The 19,096-nt window shown below is 33.3% G+C and overlaps 1 protein-coding gene across 5 annotated transcripts in view; it reads right to left on the reverse strand.

Annotated features, from left to right (window-relative positions):
* SNX13 (sorting nexin 13) overlaps positions 1–19,096 on the reverse strand; it is a 136,267-nt gene that overhangs the window by 50,907 nt on the left and 66,264 nt on the right. For 4 of the 5 annotated variants that reach the window (XM_045495010.1, XM_045495011.1, XM_045495008.1 and 1 more), the window contains 8 exons: positions 17,860–17,981; positions 17,665–17,766; positions 16,331–16,419; positions 11,304–11,387; positions 7,630–7,768; positions 7,243–7,331; positions 2,845–2,944; positions 874–1,067 (listed from right to left, as the gene is read on the reverse strand). In XM_045495010.1, the coding sequence (XP_045350966.1) occupies positions 874–1,067; positions 2,845–2,944; positions 7,243–7,331; positions 7,630–7,768; positions 11,304–11,387; positions 16,331–16,419; positions 17,665–17,766; positions 17,860–17,981 (919 nt within the window). Of the gene's footprint in view, positions 1–873; positions 1,068–2,844; positions 2,945–7,242; positions 7,332–7,629; positions 7,769–11,303; positions 11,388–16,330; positions 16,420–17,664; positions 17,767–17,859; positions 17,992–19,096 lie in introns of all 5 variants that reach the window. The other variant, XM_045495012.1, reaches the window with a different exon arrangement.

The following is a 19,096-nucleotide window of genomic DNA, read 5'->3' on the forward strand; positions in this document are numbered from 1 at the left end:
TCCCTCAACAGTGAGGTCATTACCTGAGTCAAAATCAAGAGCCAGGCACTCAATCAAGTGAGCTCCCCAGGTGCCCCTAATTTCAATCCTTTTAAATTCAGAGTTGTCTTATGGCCTAGTAAAAAGTCTGTCTACCCTAGACAATGTTCCACAAGAGCTTGAAAATAGTGGGTATTCTGCTGTTGTTAGTGCAAGTATTCTACAGATGTGTTAGATTTAATTGGTTTACAGTGTTCTTCGATTCTTGTATAATTTTGGCCATTTTTTTTTTCCCATTTGGTCATTTTCTTTCTAATCATTCTGTCAATTATCGAGTGGGTATTGAAGTCTTCAACTATTACTGTTAAATTGTCTATTTCTCCCTTCAATTCTATCAGGTTTTGTTCTATGTGTCTGTGGAGGTTTTGCTGTTGTGTTTATAATTATTTCATCATTTTGATCAACTGACCCTTTTAGCATTATAAAATGTTCCTCTTTTCTCTAATAACAAATTTCGTCTTAAAATCTATTGTCTAATATTAGTATAGCCGCTCCAGCTCTGTTTTGGTTACTGCTTGCATGGTTTATCTTTTTCCATTCTTTTACTTTCAATCTTTTGTGTCCTTGAATCTAGAGTGTGTGCCCTAATCTTGATTCTATCATTAGTATTTGCGTGACCTTGGCAAAGTTAATTCAATTTTCTAAACATGAGTTTCTTTACCTATAAAATGAAGATAATAATATACAATAAGACTGTTATCAGATTTAAATGAGACACTGTTTCCAAGCAGCAGTGCCTAGTATAAGTAATGAATATTCATTTATATTACAAAAATTATTACTAAAGATGCTACCAAAGAAGTTAAGAAAACAGTAACAAAAATATATCCCCACCTTTTCTGATAAATACTGTTCATATATTCCAACAGCAGCTGCTCTTAGAAGACCTTTGGTTTGGTTAGTTTGATGTTTTCCATCCTTCTGACGACTTAATAAAACTTCTAGTTGCTGTTGGGCTGTAACTCGGTATCCTTCCACTGTCATCCAGAAGAAGAGGTGTGCTTGACCTCCAGTTTGCTGCATGTAATCTAACAAACAAAATCCATAACAATGTAGTTATTCATGTCACATGTTTTTGGGTGCATGTAACCATATGACAAGTTAAGAAGGATTAAAGTTTCAAATACTTAAAACCCTATATTTTCAAACTGTTAGGTAAATGCTTGAGGTAAAGAATACTTACATCACAAATTGTTAAGCTAAAAAGACCACAGTTATGTAAAAAGCACAAACTGAAGCATATTTTTTTTTTTTAATTTCATTTTTCATGATAAAATTTCTAGGGGATATAATTGCACAGAAGGCTTCATCAGAAATAAATTATTTCAATATTCAACTTCTGTTCTCAATAAAGATTATTAATTATAATATTAATATTTCCACAAATTTAAAAAATAAGGATTAGTATCTTCAACAAGCCATGTATTTATGTTTTTGGTCATGAAAATGAAGAATCAGGGAAGTTTAATGAAAATGTCCTCCAGATAAAAGCAATTTTGATGTATAGTTGACCCCTGAACAATGCAGAGGTTAGGGGCACTGACTCACCATGCAGTCAAAAATCCATGTGTAACTTTAGGCTCCCCCCAAACCATAACTACTAGTAGTCCACTCTTGACTGGAAGCCTTACCATTAATATAAACAGTTAATTAACACATATAACATTTTGTATGTTAAATGTATCATATGCTGTATTCTTACTATAAAGTAAGCTAGAGAAGGAAATATTACAAGTCATTAGAAAAACACATTTGTATTACTGTACTGTATTTATTGGATAAAATCCAAGTAAAGTGAATCTGCAGAGCTCAAATTTGTGTTGTTCAAGGATCAACTATATTATCAAAATTACTAAATATTTATATTTATTAAAATGATATAAAAAACTCCTTTCCCATTCATGCACTGAAAGATACAAATAACTTATAAGCACTGTGTACTGCTGATAAAGTACTCTTTCCCAAACAATTTAGGGGCACCTGGGTGGCTTAGTCAGTTAAGTGTCCAACGCGTGATTTCGGGTCAGGTCATGATCTTAACAGGTCATGAGCTCGAGCCCCATGTCGGGCTCTGTGTTGACTGTGCAGAACTTGCTTGGGATTTTCTCTCTCCCTCTCCTGCTCACTCTCTTTCTTTCTCAAAATAAATTAATTAATTTAAATTCATAGAATCTCCTAGAGTTTATTTTTAAACACCACTGAGTGTTTCTTTTAAGTAGGCTGCACACTCAGCATGGAGCCCATGTGAGACTTGAACTCATGACCCTGAGATCAAGACCTGAGCTGAGATCGAGAGTCGGATGCTTACCCAAATGAGCTACCCGGGCGCCCCTCCTAGGGTTTATTTTAAAAGCAATTTAACAAACACACATTTAAGTTATGCAAAGCATTTCGTTCCTTCAAAACAAAATAAATCTCCACCTCGATGATTTCCAAAGAAAAGGACTATTTCAGAAAATGAAGAGTGGAGGAAAGACATAACTGGCATGCTTAATTTCAGATATTTAAATTTTAGTAATCTTTACAATTATTAAAAATTTCAAGGGATGGGGCACCCGGGTGGCTCAATCAGTAAAGTGTTTGACTCTTGATTTTAGCTCAGGTCATGATCTCACAGTTCGTGGGTTAGAGTCCCACACTGGGGTCCATGCTAACAGTGTGGAGCCTGCTTAGGATTCTCTCTTCCTCTCTCTCCCTGCCCCTCCCCCACTCATGCTCGCTCTCACTCTCTCTCTCAAAATAAAAAATAAACTTAACTAAAAATTTCAAGGGCTATTATTATTTTCGTAAGATGGATTTACCTACCCATAAAAAACTGTAGTGCAACATTGTCTACAAGAATGCTGTCCAAAGGGACTGTGCAAAGTTTCCCAAAGTTTGCTGCCAGTTTCACAGTATTTATTTCCTACAAATAAAAGTAAATATAGGTTAATATTTTATCTATTCACTCACTAGGTTAAAGATCATTACATAGATATAAAAACATTACAATAAAATGGAATAAAGTGTTTTTTCCTTCTCATTCATTTAGGTTCTCAAAACAGTATAAGCCTGGAGAATTTCCTAGTTATTCTAAGTTGTTTAGTGAATATGCATTAAAAGTATGATAAGCATCCATTTCTTTCAATACAAAATAATTCTAAATTATTGGAATTTCAAATATTCTCTATCTCTACACATATTTCAAATGAAAACAAATATTTTAGGGGCTAAAGGGATGTATGGAATACCCACGATGTGCAATAATAAATAAATACCAACATTCGCAAGTATAGATTGAGGTCTATCCAATGAGAAAACAGAAAATATTCAGAGTCATTTTGCTTCTCACAGAGCAAAAACTCTACAGTCTTTATATAAAATGTTCTTCTCACACTGCCTAAATAGTAAATTATATTCATTTTTCAAAGTAACACAGTAAGATAACTACCTACACACAGAAAAAAATGAAAAATAAAAAAATAAAACAAACATAGGTTCAAAATTTAGAGAATCTATATGTCAAGCATAGCGCTAGGTACATTAAACACGTTACTTTATTATCCACAACAATCCTATTGGATAAATATTGCCAATCCTACTTACTGGAGAAGAAAGCTTAAGATCAGAAAGGCTGCCTATGATCACAGAGCTGGCAAGAAAGACTGTTTTCAAAGCCTGCAGCTTTTCCCATAAAATCCATGATGTTTCAGTGAAGTATCAGTTTGTCTGTATTCCTAAATCCATCCCTCATAACCATCTTTTTAAAAAAGAAAGACAGTAAGGTTTTTCTGAAAGTTAGGCTGCCTTAAGTAGGGGTGGATACTAAATTAGATATAGGTAGTCCATAAAGGAGAAAGAAGATAACTTGAAAAAAGGAGGGAAAATGTCCTCTGTATTTAGTATCTCCCTTCATATAAACAAACTCAAAATGGATGAAAGACCTAAATGTAAGATAGGAAGCCATCAAAATCCTCAAGGAGAAAGCAGGCAAAAACCTCTTTGATCTTGGCCACAGCAACTTCTTAATCAACATGGCTCCAGAGGCAAGGGAAACAAAAGCAAAAATGAACTACTGGAACCTCATCAAAATAAAAAGCTTCTGCACAGCAAAGGAAACAATCAGCAACACTAAAAGGCAACCGACAGAATGGGAGAAGACATTTGCAAAAGACATATCAGATAAAAGGTTAGTATCCAAAATATATAAAGAACTTATCAAACTCAACATGCAAAAAAAAAAAAAAAAAAAAAAAAAAAGAATACAAATAAACACACACACACACACACACACACACACACACACACACACACAATGGAGTATTACTTGGCAATCAAAAAGAATGAAATCTTGCCATCTGCAACTATGTGGATGGAACTAGAGGGTATTATCCTAAGCAAACTTAGTCAGAGAAAGACAAATATATGACTTCACTCATATAAGGAGTTTAAGGCACAGAACAGATGAACACAAGGAAGGGAAGCAAAAATAATATAAAAATAGGGAGGGGACAAAACATAAGAGACTCTTCAATATGGAGAACAAACAGAGGGTTACTGGGGGTTGTGGGAGGGGGATGGGCTAAATGGATAAGGGGCATTAAGAAATCTATTCCTGAAATAACTGTTGCACTATATGCTAACTTGGAAGTAAATTAAAAAAATAATAATAAAATAAAATAAAATAAAATAAAATAAAATAAAATAAAATAAAATAAAATAAAATAAAATAAAATAAGGAAAAAAAATTTAATGCAAAAAAAATTTCTTTAAATACTGTATAATAAACAGATAAGTGACTTAAAACGTTTGGCATAAAGTAACCCAATGCCAGCATATGATTTCTCCTATCTAAATCTTCTTTCTTCAAATTTATCCCTTTTTCTCCTTCCCAGAAGCAGCTCCACAGATAAGGGATGCAGAAGAGTATTCACTGCAACCTTATTAGTAATAAAAAACATAAAGGGCCTTCTAAGACTTCAAGATGGGTAGTACGGTTAAAAAACTTCACCTCTGTGGGGATTCTGATTTTTCTTTCAAAGAAAAACTACTGTATGACCTGAACTACTAAAAAGGTGACGCTTGATATTCAAAATAGAAGTGACGAGCTTCAAACAAGACATCTAAATTTTAAAAGGATTTGCTATCAAAAGGTGTCCCAACAAATGGACTTTAAATAATGATGATGAAGGATCACTAACTCTAAGGTCTAGATAAGGTAAACTAACCATAAGTGAAATCATACCATTCTTCCATTCTGAATTTGCACGGGTATATAATTTTAAAATAACACTTAACTAGAAGAGTCATACATACACATATACTCAGGTATACGACAAATGTGGCCTCAAGTAAGGTCAGTTATAATTAATCCAGCAAACTAAACCAAGATTTACAAAAATTAGTCTTTTGTTCCTTAATAAATTTAAATACACTGCAAAATTACAAGCCCAGAGAGTCACAATAAATTTCCAAAATAGAAAATCAGCCAAAAAAACCCTGACTACACTAAAAACTAAAAGTAGTAAAAACTGCTTTTTTTCTGTTAAGCCCCATTTCTCTGCTCCTCTGCAGGGCAAAACTCCTCCAAACAGCTGCCTATAATCACTATTTCTAATTCATCTTTTCCCATTTTCTCCTGGACTGGTTTCACTTAGGGTTTCTCTCCACTACTCCAAAATGCTATTATCAGATCACCAATATTCCCCTGGTGGCAAATCTAATGGCCAATTCTGAGTCTTCATCTTACTCAACTTATTAGCAGCCTTTGAAATATGTGATCTCTCACTTCTTTAAAAACTTTCTATGCTTGGCTTCTGGAACATCACATTCCCAGGTTTTCCTTTAATTTCATCAGCGACTTAGCTGTTTCTTTAGCTAGATCTTCCACTTTGTCTTAAACTCTAGTAACCATAGCCACTGAACTAAGTCTTTGGTATCTTCTTACTCACCTTCACTCTTGTAAGAAACCTCATCCATCCAGTCTCAACTTTAAATAACTGTCTAATAATCCTGAGGATCCTCAAAGTTTAGGCCATCACTGACCGTTCCCTTGAACTACAAAGTTTACCAATTAGTGGGTTGACTTGACTGTTTAACAGGGATCTCAAACTAAAACATGAAAATTTAATTCTCTCTGCCAAAACTCCTCTTCCCTGTATTATCCATTTTATAAATGTAAATAGCAACATTTTACATGCAGTTGCTCAAGCCAAAAATTCTAGAAATCCTCCTTGAGTCCTTTTTTTTCTCTCACTCCATATTTAATCTCTTAGTAAATCTGTCAGTACTATATCCAGTCTTCAATTACTTCTCACAACCTCTGTAGACATCTCTTACTTGACTAAAGCAGTAGTCTCCTAAATGATCTGTCAGTCTCCATTCTTGTCCCCTGCAACTCCACCACAATCTAATCATCACCAAGAGTCAAAGTAGTCATTTCAACTCGTAAGTCAGATCATGTCAGTCGCCAGAACAAATCTCCAATGGGTTCCCGTCATAATTAGAATTTTGAAATAATTTTGCATGGCAGATAAAACTATATATGATCTAACCCCCAAGGTTCCTCTCCAGTTTCATTCCTAATATAATCCCTTCTCATTCATTCTATACCAGCCATACTGACCTGCTCTAACTCAGCAAACACTTTCCTATCTCAGGACCTATATGCTTTTACCTTTGCCTGAAAGATCAATAAAAGACAAAAATTCTCAGGACTTTCTCATTAATCTATCAGATTTCTCTATGCTCACATGTCACCAAATCAGTCAGCATCTATCTAAAACAGTCTTATACATTCTCTATCCCTCTAGTTTGCTTTACTTATTTTTCATATTGTACATTTTTTAGCATTATATATTAATTTACTTATTGGTTTATTTTTTGATTCTGCAACTAAAATGTTAAGTTCAATGAAGAGAGAGATTTTGTCTATTACATCCATCTAAAATGGTGCCCACTGTATAAAATTATGTAAAGGTTGAATTTTGAATAGCAAATGAATAGATGAATAAATAAAAAACCTTTAATTACTGTAGCATTATCCAAGAAGTTTTTAATCTCTTTAGCTTCATTTAATATAGGATAATACAGTGTATCCAAAAAGTTTTCTGCAAGGCCTTTTGTGGAGGGCTACACTGGTTAATATCCCAATTCTTGTTATTTGCTAGATATTTAAATGAATTTAAAGTATTTGTAACTAAACATTAATTAGAAAGTACTTACTTTGCCTGACTGTAACCGCTGTATTCTTGAGTCACATACTTTTTTTACAAATAATAAGCTATTTATTTGATTTTTGATAGTGTTGATATCTAAAAACAAACAAATTGATTGTGAGCTAGAAATCGGTAATGTTATTTATGAAATACTTTAAACATGCACTTACTTTAACATAATAACCAATGAACAGAGCAAACAATAAGAGAAATAATCTGAAATTTTATGGTGAAATTATTTAATTAAAGTTAAACCATGCCAATTATTTTTAGAGACTTACAGTATTAATTGCCTCACATTCAGGAAATTATAATGCTTTTATTCTTAGCACATGTTAACATAATAAAGATTTAGATGCAGTTAAGGTAAAAAATAGCATAAAATGACACTCACCATCACCAACCGTATCTAGAGATCGAAGATACTGTAATTCTTCTACTGCCTTATCTCTGACTGCTTCTAGCTCTCCAATATTGTCACTCAATTTAATAATGTTCATAAAGGCCTCATAGTTGCAATTAGAATCACGGATCTATAAAAAAAGTTCAAACAATATGTGCGAGGGGGACTTATTAAGGAAAAAAGGAATCTTCAGTGCCTACCATGTGCTAGGCAGAACCTTACAGCAAGTGTTTATTCCAGTGTGTATAAGAAAACAAAATGAAAACCTCTGTACTCATGGTCCCGGGAAGAGGCAGAGGAGTAGAAGACGAGATTAGTGGCAATGGAAGGCACATCAGGCAGGGTACAATATGTGTTGTGGCTTTTACTCTGAGCGGAATGAAAAGTTACTGGAGGGTTTTAAAGAGAAAAGTAACATTCTGTGACCTAAATTGCACAGAATCAATGTGATGACATAAATAACTCTGTCATTTTGTCTTTTTCTCTAGCCACGTGCTGTTTAAGAACAGGAATGGGGTGGATAGTAGAGCTGAATTTAACCAGAGTGTGGTTGCACCAAGCAAATAACAAAGATAGAGGGAGAAAAAGTAGTCAAGGATATTATGAAGTGACTAACCACTGTGACTGCCAATAAAATTTAAGTAAAGCAATAAGGGGATCTATGAAAAGGTAGCAGACTTGAGATATTACCCATTCTCCAAAGAGGTCAAAAAACTAGTCATTGTTTAAGTTCAGAACTAAGGAAAAACTGGCAAGTGTATGAAAAGATGCTCATATATCATTTAGATATGCAAGTTAACCACAACAAAACGACAATGCCAAATGTTGACCAGAAAGTGGAGACACAAAAACTCTCAAATGGTACTACCAAAGTGCAAAATTAGAACACAACTTCAGAAGACCACTTGGCAATTTCTTTTACTTCACGTAAATTTTACTTGAGTGATTAAAAAAAAAGGTAGGTTATTAAAGTCTTGATTTTTCTAAGAATACATTAAGAAACAAATTAACAGCTGTCCATTCATCTGCTCTAGTTAGAGATAAGAATATGAGCCAATTAAGTAATCTATTCCACAGTAAAAGATAAGACTTATCCTTAATTAGTTTGTATTAAAAAAAATACATACTCAGAGATGAATAATGCAAATTCACCCATACTATTTTTAGAAATGACTTAAAACTGTGGGGTGGGGTGCCTGGGTGGTTCAGTGGGTTAAGCTTCCAGTTAAGCTTCAGACTCTTGATTTCTGCCCAGGTCATGATCTCAAGGTTGTGAGCTCCAGCCCTGAGTAGGGTTCTGTGCTCACAGAAGGGAGCCTGCTTAGGATTCTCGCTCTCCCTCTCTGCCTCTCTCAAAATAAATTTTAAAAAACTTAAAAAAAAAATACTGTTGGGCAACACTAACATTTTATACAGAGAGAAAATATGTTACTACTAAACTGCTTGCTGTTGGGGGTGCCTGGGTGGCTCACGTGGTTAGGCACTGGACTTTGGCTCAGGTCATGATCTCATGGTTTTTGAATTCGAGATCCCCCATCAGGTGAGCTTGAGCCCTGCATCAGGTGAGCCCCACTTCTCTCCCTCTCTCTCTCTTTCTCTCTGCCTCATGGAGTTTTCTCTCTCCCTGTCTCTCTCTCTCTCTGGCCCTCACTCACTTGTGCCCTCTGTCTCAAAAATAAATAAGTAGTAAACTGCTCTAAACTCTTCCTTTCAAATAGAAATGAACTGTACACTAAGTTGATAGAAATGAACTGAACTAAGAACTGTGCTTATTTTAATGTTTATAATACCTATATATACAAGGTTTTCCACACAAATAATGTCAAAAGACTGTAAACCCGACACAAGTAGGCTAGAGATCCTTTATTGATAAACTCTTCTCTTTCAAACATATTTTCTGATATTGTGTTGCAAGTAAAATAGTGATCAATTCCTGTTCATTAAATAGCAAAAAAACACAAGCATCATACACAATAGTAGAAGCCCAAGTGTGGGAAGAACAAGTAAAAATTTGGTGTTTTGAATTCTTTTTAGACTATCTATATGTTAAATCTCTCCCCCAAAATGTTTTCACCATACAATTAATTATACAGTTAATACAAGGTCAGCAAAAGAAAAATTGAAAGCTAAAGAAAAATATAAGTAGGAATAAAAATATTTCCTAATCCCATGAGTGAGAGATAACATTCTGGTGAACATGCACCCTTTTCTGTAACACAGGTAAGATTATACAGCATAAAACATCCATTTTCTGGTGTTATAATAAAATGTTTTAATACCTTTTACCCTTATTTTATTACTTAAATGTTTTTAAATTTTACCTGTATTTTCCTATTTCTTAAAACATTACTTTTTTGTTATGTACCCAATATTCCATATAAAATGAAATACATAAACAAAAGAGAAAAATTAAAACTATCATAATCCTACCTTTCTATTAACATTTCAATCAGTATATACACTATCAGAATTATATAATCATTAATAAATATTTACATATTTGTTTTTAAAAAGCATTATCTACAAACACACATCACTTTTAGTTATCCTTTTCAACTTAAAAATATAAACATGTTTTCATATTCAAGATACACTACCATCATCATTATTTTTAATGGCTGCAAAATATTCTACTGTGTCAATATGCCATAATTACACAATCCTCTATGTAGAACACTTAAAAAGCTTTCAAGTTTTCAGTATTAAAAGCAACGGCCATTAATGGCCTTTGTTTCAAACTTATTACTACTTTAGAATAAATTTCAGAGTAGAATTCCTAACCAGAGGATACGTATTTGTAAAAATTTTAATTAGACAGATATACATATTTTTAAAGCTTTTGGTAGAGCCTAGTAGGATAAAGGAAAAGAAGAATCAAGTTGTGTGACCTCCATAGTTTGATAATGGCTAGTTTGATAATGGCTACTGGAAACAAAGAACAATAAATAAAGTAACTCTCTCCTACGAAAACTAGACTGAGTTACTGGAAAAATTCTAATTCAAGAAAATGAATCAAAGATCTAGAAGTATTTATCAAAGTATTCCCAGCAACACCCCATTTACAATACTTCCTTGACCATGAATTTATTGAGGAAAGCCATATATAATCACACAAAAATAATTATAACTACTAAACTTAATAATCACTAACCCTTTGATATGTCTGCCAGGATGAGAAAACTATGAGTTAGCTACTTATATACACACTAAGCAACTTACAGAAACAAACCTAAAACACACAGGCTCCCATTCTCAGTCCAGGTTTCCTACCCCATTTTCCTCCACTATATAGTATAAAACATAAAGTACATATATTTAAGTAGTTCAGACCACAGCCGTGTTTGAAACCAAATAGCAGCTTTTAAAAGTACTCATAATCTATACACTCCGTCAGGAAAACATCCTTTTTTTAAATTTAAATAAGTGGTAACAATACCAAAATTGTGAGAGGATTATCATATCAACAAATTTCTTACAATGAATTTGTCTAGCACATTCAACCTACGAACAAATAGAAATACCAGAAACATAAAGATTATCTATAAATATATTTTTACCTAATTTATTCAATAAATTATTGCTTGATCATCCTGATCCCCAGATATTATTTCTAAATTTTAAAAAAATGCTTTAAAAACAGAGTTGTAATTTTAGAAAGTACATACCATCCATATGATATATTGATTAATATAATCAGGATCACTGAGTTGATTTATTAATGGAAGAAGAACTCCTCGTGCAAGGATTTCCTGCACCAAAAATGTAAAAAAAAAAAAAAAAAAAAAAAAAAAAAAAAAAAAAAAAAGCAAATTTAACTTAATATACTTCTCAAATCAATAGCATAATGTAAATAACATAATGCTGTTACTTAAGAAAGATATGACACATGTAAAACTTGATAATCAACACATCTTATAAAAAGATGACCTAATACACCTCAGTTAAAATAAATGAGATAAACTACCTGTATCAACTTGGCTGTATCTCCGCAATGACATCTAGAGTTGAGTAGAAAAAAGCAGAAGGGTATCTCTAGTATGTTAGCATTTATGTCAAGTTTTAGAAGGCAAAACATGGCACCAAGTGTCTATGAATTCCTACATCTAATTAAAAGAATAAAAATGAAGGATAATAGGAAAAGATACACACCAATTGTAAAATAGTGGTTACCTTCAAGGGAGGAAAAGAGCAACTATAGCAAAACATTAACAGTGGTTAAATTTTGGTAGTTGGTACATAAATGTCTACTGCATTATTCTCTATACTTGTCTGTGTTTGAAATTTTTCCTAAGAGAAAATAAAAAAATAATATGGTAATATAATTATTCATCTTTCTCTAGACTATATCTTCTCATTCTTTACAACTGTTTACTCTGCAACCTATTAAAATCCTGCCCTTGACTACAGAATGAAATCCAATCAAATTAAACCCTGATCATTCCAGCTGAACACTTTTTTACTTACATGTTTAAGATACACTCGTGCCCTGAATTTATGGCATTTATCACTTATCATTCCCCATGTAATTGTGTTATCTTCTACTTCTCTGAAACACCACAAATATCCAGGAACCTTCTGTATATAAGTGACGTTTATTAGTTGATCTACTGATTTACCTATCTTCAAAAATATTTACTCAAGGTCATTGTCTTAAACATGGTAGGCATTTGATAAATATTAAAGGAATGGAAATAAAGCAAATTAAGAATTTAGTGCTGATCCTATTTATATCATATTTTCACCCATTATTAATCTTCATCCTTTTACGCATGTGATATCTAAATTTATAAAACACCATTTCTTAAGAATACTGGAAAGGCTAAATAAATGTCAGTTTAACAGAATGTTTGACTTCTCTAATTAAAGGACCAATTTATTTATTCCTTTTACCAAGATCTCTAACTTATCTGGTTCATTTTCCAGTATAATAAGTTCATAAAGGTAGCCTTCACTTTATTTTCCTTCAGTGAGTTATCTTATATACATTCTACTTTTTGTAAGCTGTGCAAGTCTCTGACAACTATTACCTAAGGATGAATTAACATTTCCAAAAGGCATCCATGAAGGTTCCAATAACTTTCTGTTTTATAATTCCTTTCTTTTCTTCACATTTTTTAAATGTAATCTCTACACCCAAAGTGGGGCTCAAACTCACAACCCTGAGATCTAGAGTGGTATAATCTACCAAGTGAGCCAGCTAGGCACATCTCTTTTTTTTTTTTTTAAAGTCATCTCTATGCCCAATGTGGGGCAGGTCCAATAACTTTTTCAAGCATCTTTTTTTTTTTTTTTTTTCAACGTTTTTTTTTATTTATTTTTGGGACAGAGAGAGAGACAGAGCATGAACGGGGGAGGGGCAGAGAGAGGGAGACACAGAATCGGAAACAGGCTCCAGGCTCTGAGCCATCAGCCCAGAGCCCGACGCGGGGCTCGAACTCACGGACCGCGAGATAGTGACCTGGCTGAAGTCGGACGCTTAACCGACTGCGCCACCCAGGCGCCCCTTCAAGCATCTTTTAAGACATCTTACAGTCTTAAATTAGAAGTAATTGTTTATTCTTTCAAGATTAGCTTCAGTCTCCAAATTTTAAAAATTATATTTATATAATTCATTCCTTCAAGTTATGTCTCTGGCCACATATGCTCAAATTTTAATGTTTGCTATTTTTGAGAGAGCAAGCAGGGAAGGGGCAGAGAAAGAGGGAGACACAAAATTGGAAACAGGCTCCAGGCTCTGAGCTGTCACCACAGAGCCTGACGTGGGGCTCGAACTCACACACCACGAGATCATGACCTGAGCTTGTAGTTGGCCGCCCAACCGACTGAGCCACCCAGGTGAACTCATATGCTCAAATTTTTAAATGTACTATGTAAGAAGAAAATGCATAAATAAAACCAAGTTTTTTGTAAGTTTCTTTGCAAAATAAGAAAAAAACACATGTGGGAAAGAATTTTGAATAGATCTAGTGATTCTTATTAGTCAATGCAATCTGTCAATCTGTCTTAGAAAATTACTTTGATCTTCTAATTTGCCTCATGAAAGGGTCTGGTTAGTCAAGATGTAATCCTATGACTCAACAATTCCTATACAGGTTCTAGTGAAAGCTCTAAATATTCCAAAATAGGTAGCCTTTTCCTTATAATTTCTACTTTGACAGAAGCGCCAGCTGTCCAAGATGAAGGCTTAAAAGCTACAAAGTCACTGAGGCCATGAATCTTTAAATAAAACATGGTAATGGAAAGAAAGCAGACATGACTGAATAGCAATTATTGCAGTCAAGTTCTGTGATTTGTACAATCCATATAAAGGATCCCTATAAAGGAAATAAGTAACAACTCTTTAATCTGTTATTTAATCTGATCAAAAGCATCTTTGGGGAAAACCTGAATTACCAACAAAAGAAAACTGATCAACCATCAAGCTGAAAGAAAAAAACAAAAACTGATTTGCTGAATATAGTACCCTATAATTATTCAAACATAAAGAAATGAAATAATGGTCTAAAAGAGCAATCTATAGCAAAATATATTTGCTTTTTAAACAATCCTACTTATTTAAAATATAACCTCATGTAATAAGACACATCTTCATTCACATCTCCTAAAAGTCAGTTTAATCTTCAAGAAGCTAAAGTAGCATGTACACCACAGCAGCAAGAAGGGCAAATAGGTTTCCTCTTACTAAAACTAATTCTCCTGACTGGGTATCTGCTATGTGCCAGGTGTGATGATAGCCATTAAGTACATAATGATGATACAGATATGTCCTCTGTCCTTATGGGGCTCACAATACTACTGGCAGAAAGAGGCAGCAAGTAAATAAACACAACAACCCAGTTATAATATTAAATATGGCAAATGCTATGAAGGAAAGTAACTGTTTACTTACGTATGGTAATAGGGAATTATGAGGGAAGTTTAGATTGGGTGGTCAGGGGAGGCATTTCTGAGAAGGTGAGATATGAAAGATGTAGACAATTTACCCAAGAAAATAAGGGGAACCATTCTGAGAAGACAAAAAAGAGTATAAGATGGCCCTATTGTAGGGAGAAAATGGTACTTTTGGAGAAATCAGTATCACTGGAATACAGTGACTGCATGGCACAAAGGCCAGAGAGGTAAACAAGGCCACATCACGCATGGCCTTGCAAATCTCTGGAAGAACTCAAGATGTGAAAAATTTACTTGATGGTCATGGGAATGGCTAGGATGGAGAAAAGACTTAAAAGGCAAGAGAGGACATGGAAACAAGAGTAAGATTTCCATTTTGGACATCTGAAGTTTAAAAGGTCAATCGAATGGTGCTTTCAGTGGGCAGCATGTAACAGTAGCCTGGGACTCATAAGTGAAGTCTGTACCAAGATATAAATTTGAAAGTCATTAGCACTTGGATGGATTTTAAAGGCATAGGAATGGGTAAGAAGAGGGCTTAGGATTAAGAACTTAAGTATTTAAAGGTTAGCTATAAGAGGAGTTAAAGCATCTAAAAAGGACTAAAAAAGAGACCAAGCGAAGAGAAAAATCAAGAGAGCAATGACATGGAACCCAAGACAAGAAAGAATTTCAAGAGGGAAAAGATTGTCAGCCATAAGGAAGTAGCTGAGACACTGCCTAGCAGTGGCTGTCTAATGTACCAGGAAGACAAAGATTCTGTGAATGAGTGCTATAACTGACTACCAGTATCTTCCTTCAGTGGCAGTTGTGAAATCGAGCGATTGACCTGTCAGGTATTTTACCACCCGTGATAATGACTAGCCCAAATAATTGGTCTTAACAATACATCATCTATCAGACATTTCCTATTAAAACCAATCATTTTCTACCTAATTCACAGTACCACTACCCTACTTGAGAAGGACACTGACCTCAACTTAGGTAGGTACTAAGAAATTGTGTGCTATTGCTTAAATAATAACATATAAGCATAAAAGCACACCTCAGCAATTAGTATCTATTTTGCTGGATGATAGACTAAAAAGATTCTAAGCTTTCCTTTTCATATAAATTAGAAGCTTTCATTTTATCCATTCAACCAGCATAATAGTTGTAGCTAGCTAGCATTTCTCAATCATAACCAGCAGCCAAAACCAAAATATTATTCCTTTATATCCATATTTGGAATTTTACTCCAAATGTTTACATACAGGACATAAAAATTCCAAAACTACTGTTCTCATCCCACTTAATCATTTTCTAATTATAAGAAGCAGAATCTTAACTGTCTGGGTTTTTTTTAAGTTTCTATCCAGAAGTATTATTTTAATTAGCCTCATTCCAGTAAGTTTATAGGTAAAGCTATATTAAATAAAATCTAAAACACATCCTTGTTATAACCCAAAATCCCAGTATCTGACTCTAAGGGAGTTTGTCTAAGTGTCGTCCAGAGACCTCTGAGGGATGGAGGGAGACAAACACAGTGTTATTTTCAGAAACGAACATGATGGTGTGATGATACATCAATTAACTAATGGAATGTGTGCTTATGCATTCTTGTGTTTCAAAATGTCTTAGTTTTAACTTATGATACAGTAAATATTGATAAATAAATCTGTAAACAAAAACCCATGTAAACAAAAACTCTTTGGGGTCCTCAATGAGTTTTAAGAGTTTCACAGGGTCCTGAGACCAAATATTTTGAAAATTATTACTCTAAGTTTCTTCAGACATTTATGTAATAGGAATTTACACTTACCCTGACAAAGTATCGCATGATCTTGTTCTGGAAATCTCCAGGAGGTAGCAATAAATATAGTAAGACCTCACACAGATCCCTTAGGAATCCTAGAAACGAAAAAGGTGGCCGTTACATTAGAAAATATAAAATCTGCACCTACTCTTGATTAAAAAAAACACAAAAAGGCAGAAATAAGCGGCTGATTATACAAGTTTATTATTTCAATAATTAATTAGTCCATGTAATATTCATTAAAGTTTTTTCATTATTCTCCAAACAGTAACTATTCATTAATCAAACTAATATTTTTTTTTATTCTGCTCAGTTTTACCCTATTTTTGAATCATTGAGAAACTTCAATTATAAAAGTGTTTTCCCTAAAACAGTTTTAGCTGTACCGTGTATTCTACACTTCTACTACAAATTACCTTGTATACGTAAAAGCTTCTTGCATATTTTAAAATATACCTGTAATTCTTCTTTCAAAGAAAGAACTTCCACTATTCTGTCAGATAATAACAAAAGAAAAAGTTATGCTCTTCTACGTTACTAATTTATGAGGGCTCAATCTACGCACATCACTCTATTTCTTCTATTTGGTTATTATTTCAGGTCAGTGCTAAGGAAATGGCAATTAAAAATTGCATTGCACAATAAATATAAAAAGGAAAGAAGAAAAAAGGATAAAAGAGGAAAACAAAAAGTTGAGCACATTGTAGAAGTCAAAGAAAACAGTTTCCACAACTACAAACGCTTTTCTGTAGTTGTTCATATGCTAACATTTCCTGGAAACGTAATTATACAGCCGATCCTGTTAATAACAACAAAAAATGTGTCAAGTAGCAAAGACTCTTTCTGACTCTTTCTCAGTGGCTATAAAACTAAAAAAAGACATCTTCAGCTAAAACTTATCTAGTCTAACCTCTGACAAAGAAAGTACAAGTCCATTCAACTCCATAAATTTTATCTGAAATTATACTCATTCTTTTAGAAAATATTTTAGGGTAACAGTGTACTCTTGAAGTAGAAATGATAAACTCAAGGAGAAGATAATCTACTACAGATCATAAAAAGTAAATATACAATCATAAAATGTTTGTGCTTGCTATATTTTAAAAGAGAGGTAATCTCTAATCTCATCTTCAAATTTTAAAGATGACTTAAAAAAAAGAATCTGGAAACTACTTTTAATAGTTAAAAAAAAAAAATACAATGAATAGTGACAGTGTCTACACTATGCTACCTTTCCTGTAAAAATAATTTCACCTTTTACCCTTCTATTCGTTGTTCTGCTAACTTGTCTCTAACCATTCTGCACACTGTTCTCCAAAGACTTAAATTGAAAAGAAAACCTTCTTCATCTTTGGGAGAAGTGCACACTAGATCACGGCAAACATCCTTCTCCATTTCAACTTCAACTTCAAAGAAGGTATCCACAAGATCTTCTGCTGTACCTGGACAAAGAAAAGAACAATTCAAGAAATGCAGAATAATAAAGAAAAACAGATTTTAAAGTCCTAATTTTCAAAGGCAATAAACATTATTACCTTTTGCTTGATCATCTTTTTCTGTTATCTTCTGTTGAGCCTTTCTGAATACTCGTAGGTGTGTGCCAAAATCATCTACAATGCGTGTAGTAAAATAAGGTTGCCAGTCTATTTCTTTTGACCTTATAAGAAACACATTATATAAATGTTTTAATCAGAAAGTATAAATTCATTTTAATGACTCACAGACAACATGATCATCACAGAGACTGAATTTATTTATAATGAGATTTTGTTCAGTTAATTACTATTACATCTTAGTCCTCCCTTTCACAAGACCCAAGGTATATCAAATCTACTTGATTAGGTCTTTGAACGATATTATTTGAAATATTTTATCTGCCACAGCTTAAAAATACTTTCTAAGTGAGTAAAATAAATAGAAAAATAGTTTTTCCAGTTATATCTGAAATGAGTCTGACAACAGGTATATCATGTAATTTCTCACCCCACATGTAAGAATAAATTAGGGATTCAGAATGTTTTTGCTTGCTTTTAAAAGAGCATTTGAGACATGTCTTGATTCCTTCTGAACCCTTACTGAATTCTCCACATTCTTCGCCTTAATCATACAGCCCAAGTTCTGAACCAAATACCGTCAGTAGGAGGCTGATTTCCATTTGCAGATACTAGCACTTAAAAACTTTTTCATTTGAAATACAGTCCCACAGAAATAGTTTAAAGAATGATATAAAAAGTCACTATCCATGAAAAAGAGGATTACTAATTTTATTAAGCTACCTAGTACTCTATTTTAAAAGTAACAAACCTCAAGAAACATTGCTAATTTAGTACACCAGTGAAACAGGTAACAAAACAGATAAGCCAAAAACAGTTTACACCTGTCCCTGGATTAAGTGATATTTTTAAATAGTTTTTTCAGGGCTATTGTCCTTAAATTAGCATTCAAATTAATTCACCTTTTTTTGAAACAAACCAAGAAAGAATCTACTCATGAAGATGCTGGGTGAGAGAAGAGCAAAGAAAAAGTAAACTACAATTCATTATGTTATTTACCCAAATATATGTAATAAAGAAGCTAATGAAGAAATTAACTTGATTATTGTTGCACTTCTGGAGAAATCTTAAAGGTGGCAATGGCATTGAGGACTGTAACAGACGCTTGTTTTCAAATAAAAACAGAAGTTACTAATACAGTATTTTTTTTAATGAACAACCATAATTCTGATAGATACACGGGAAGTAAAAGTAAACTTTAAGTACATGAACACAAAAA

This window comes from Leopardus geoffroyi, chromosome A2 (genome assembly GCF_018350155.1).
Source record: "Leopardus geoffroyi isolate Oge1 chromosome A2, O.geoffroyi_Oge1_pat1.0, whole genome shotgun sequence".
Lineage (NCBI taxonomy): Eukaryota > Metazoa > Chordata > Mammalia > Carnivora > Felidae > Leopardus > Leopardus geoffroyi.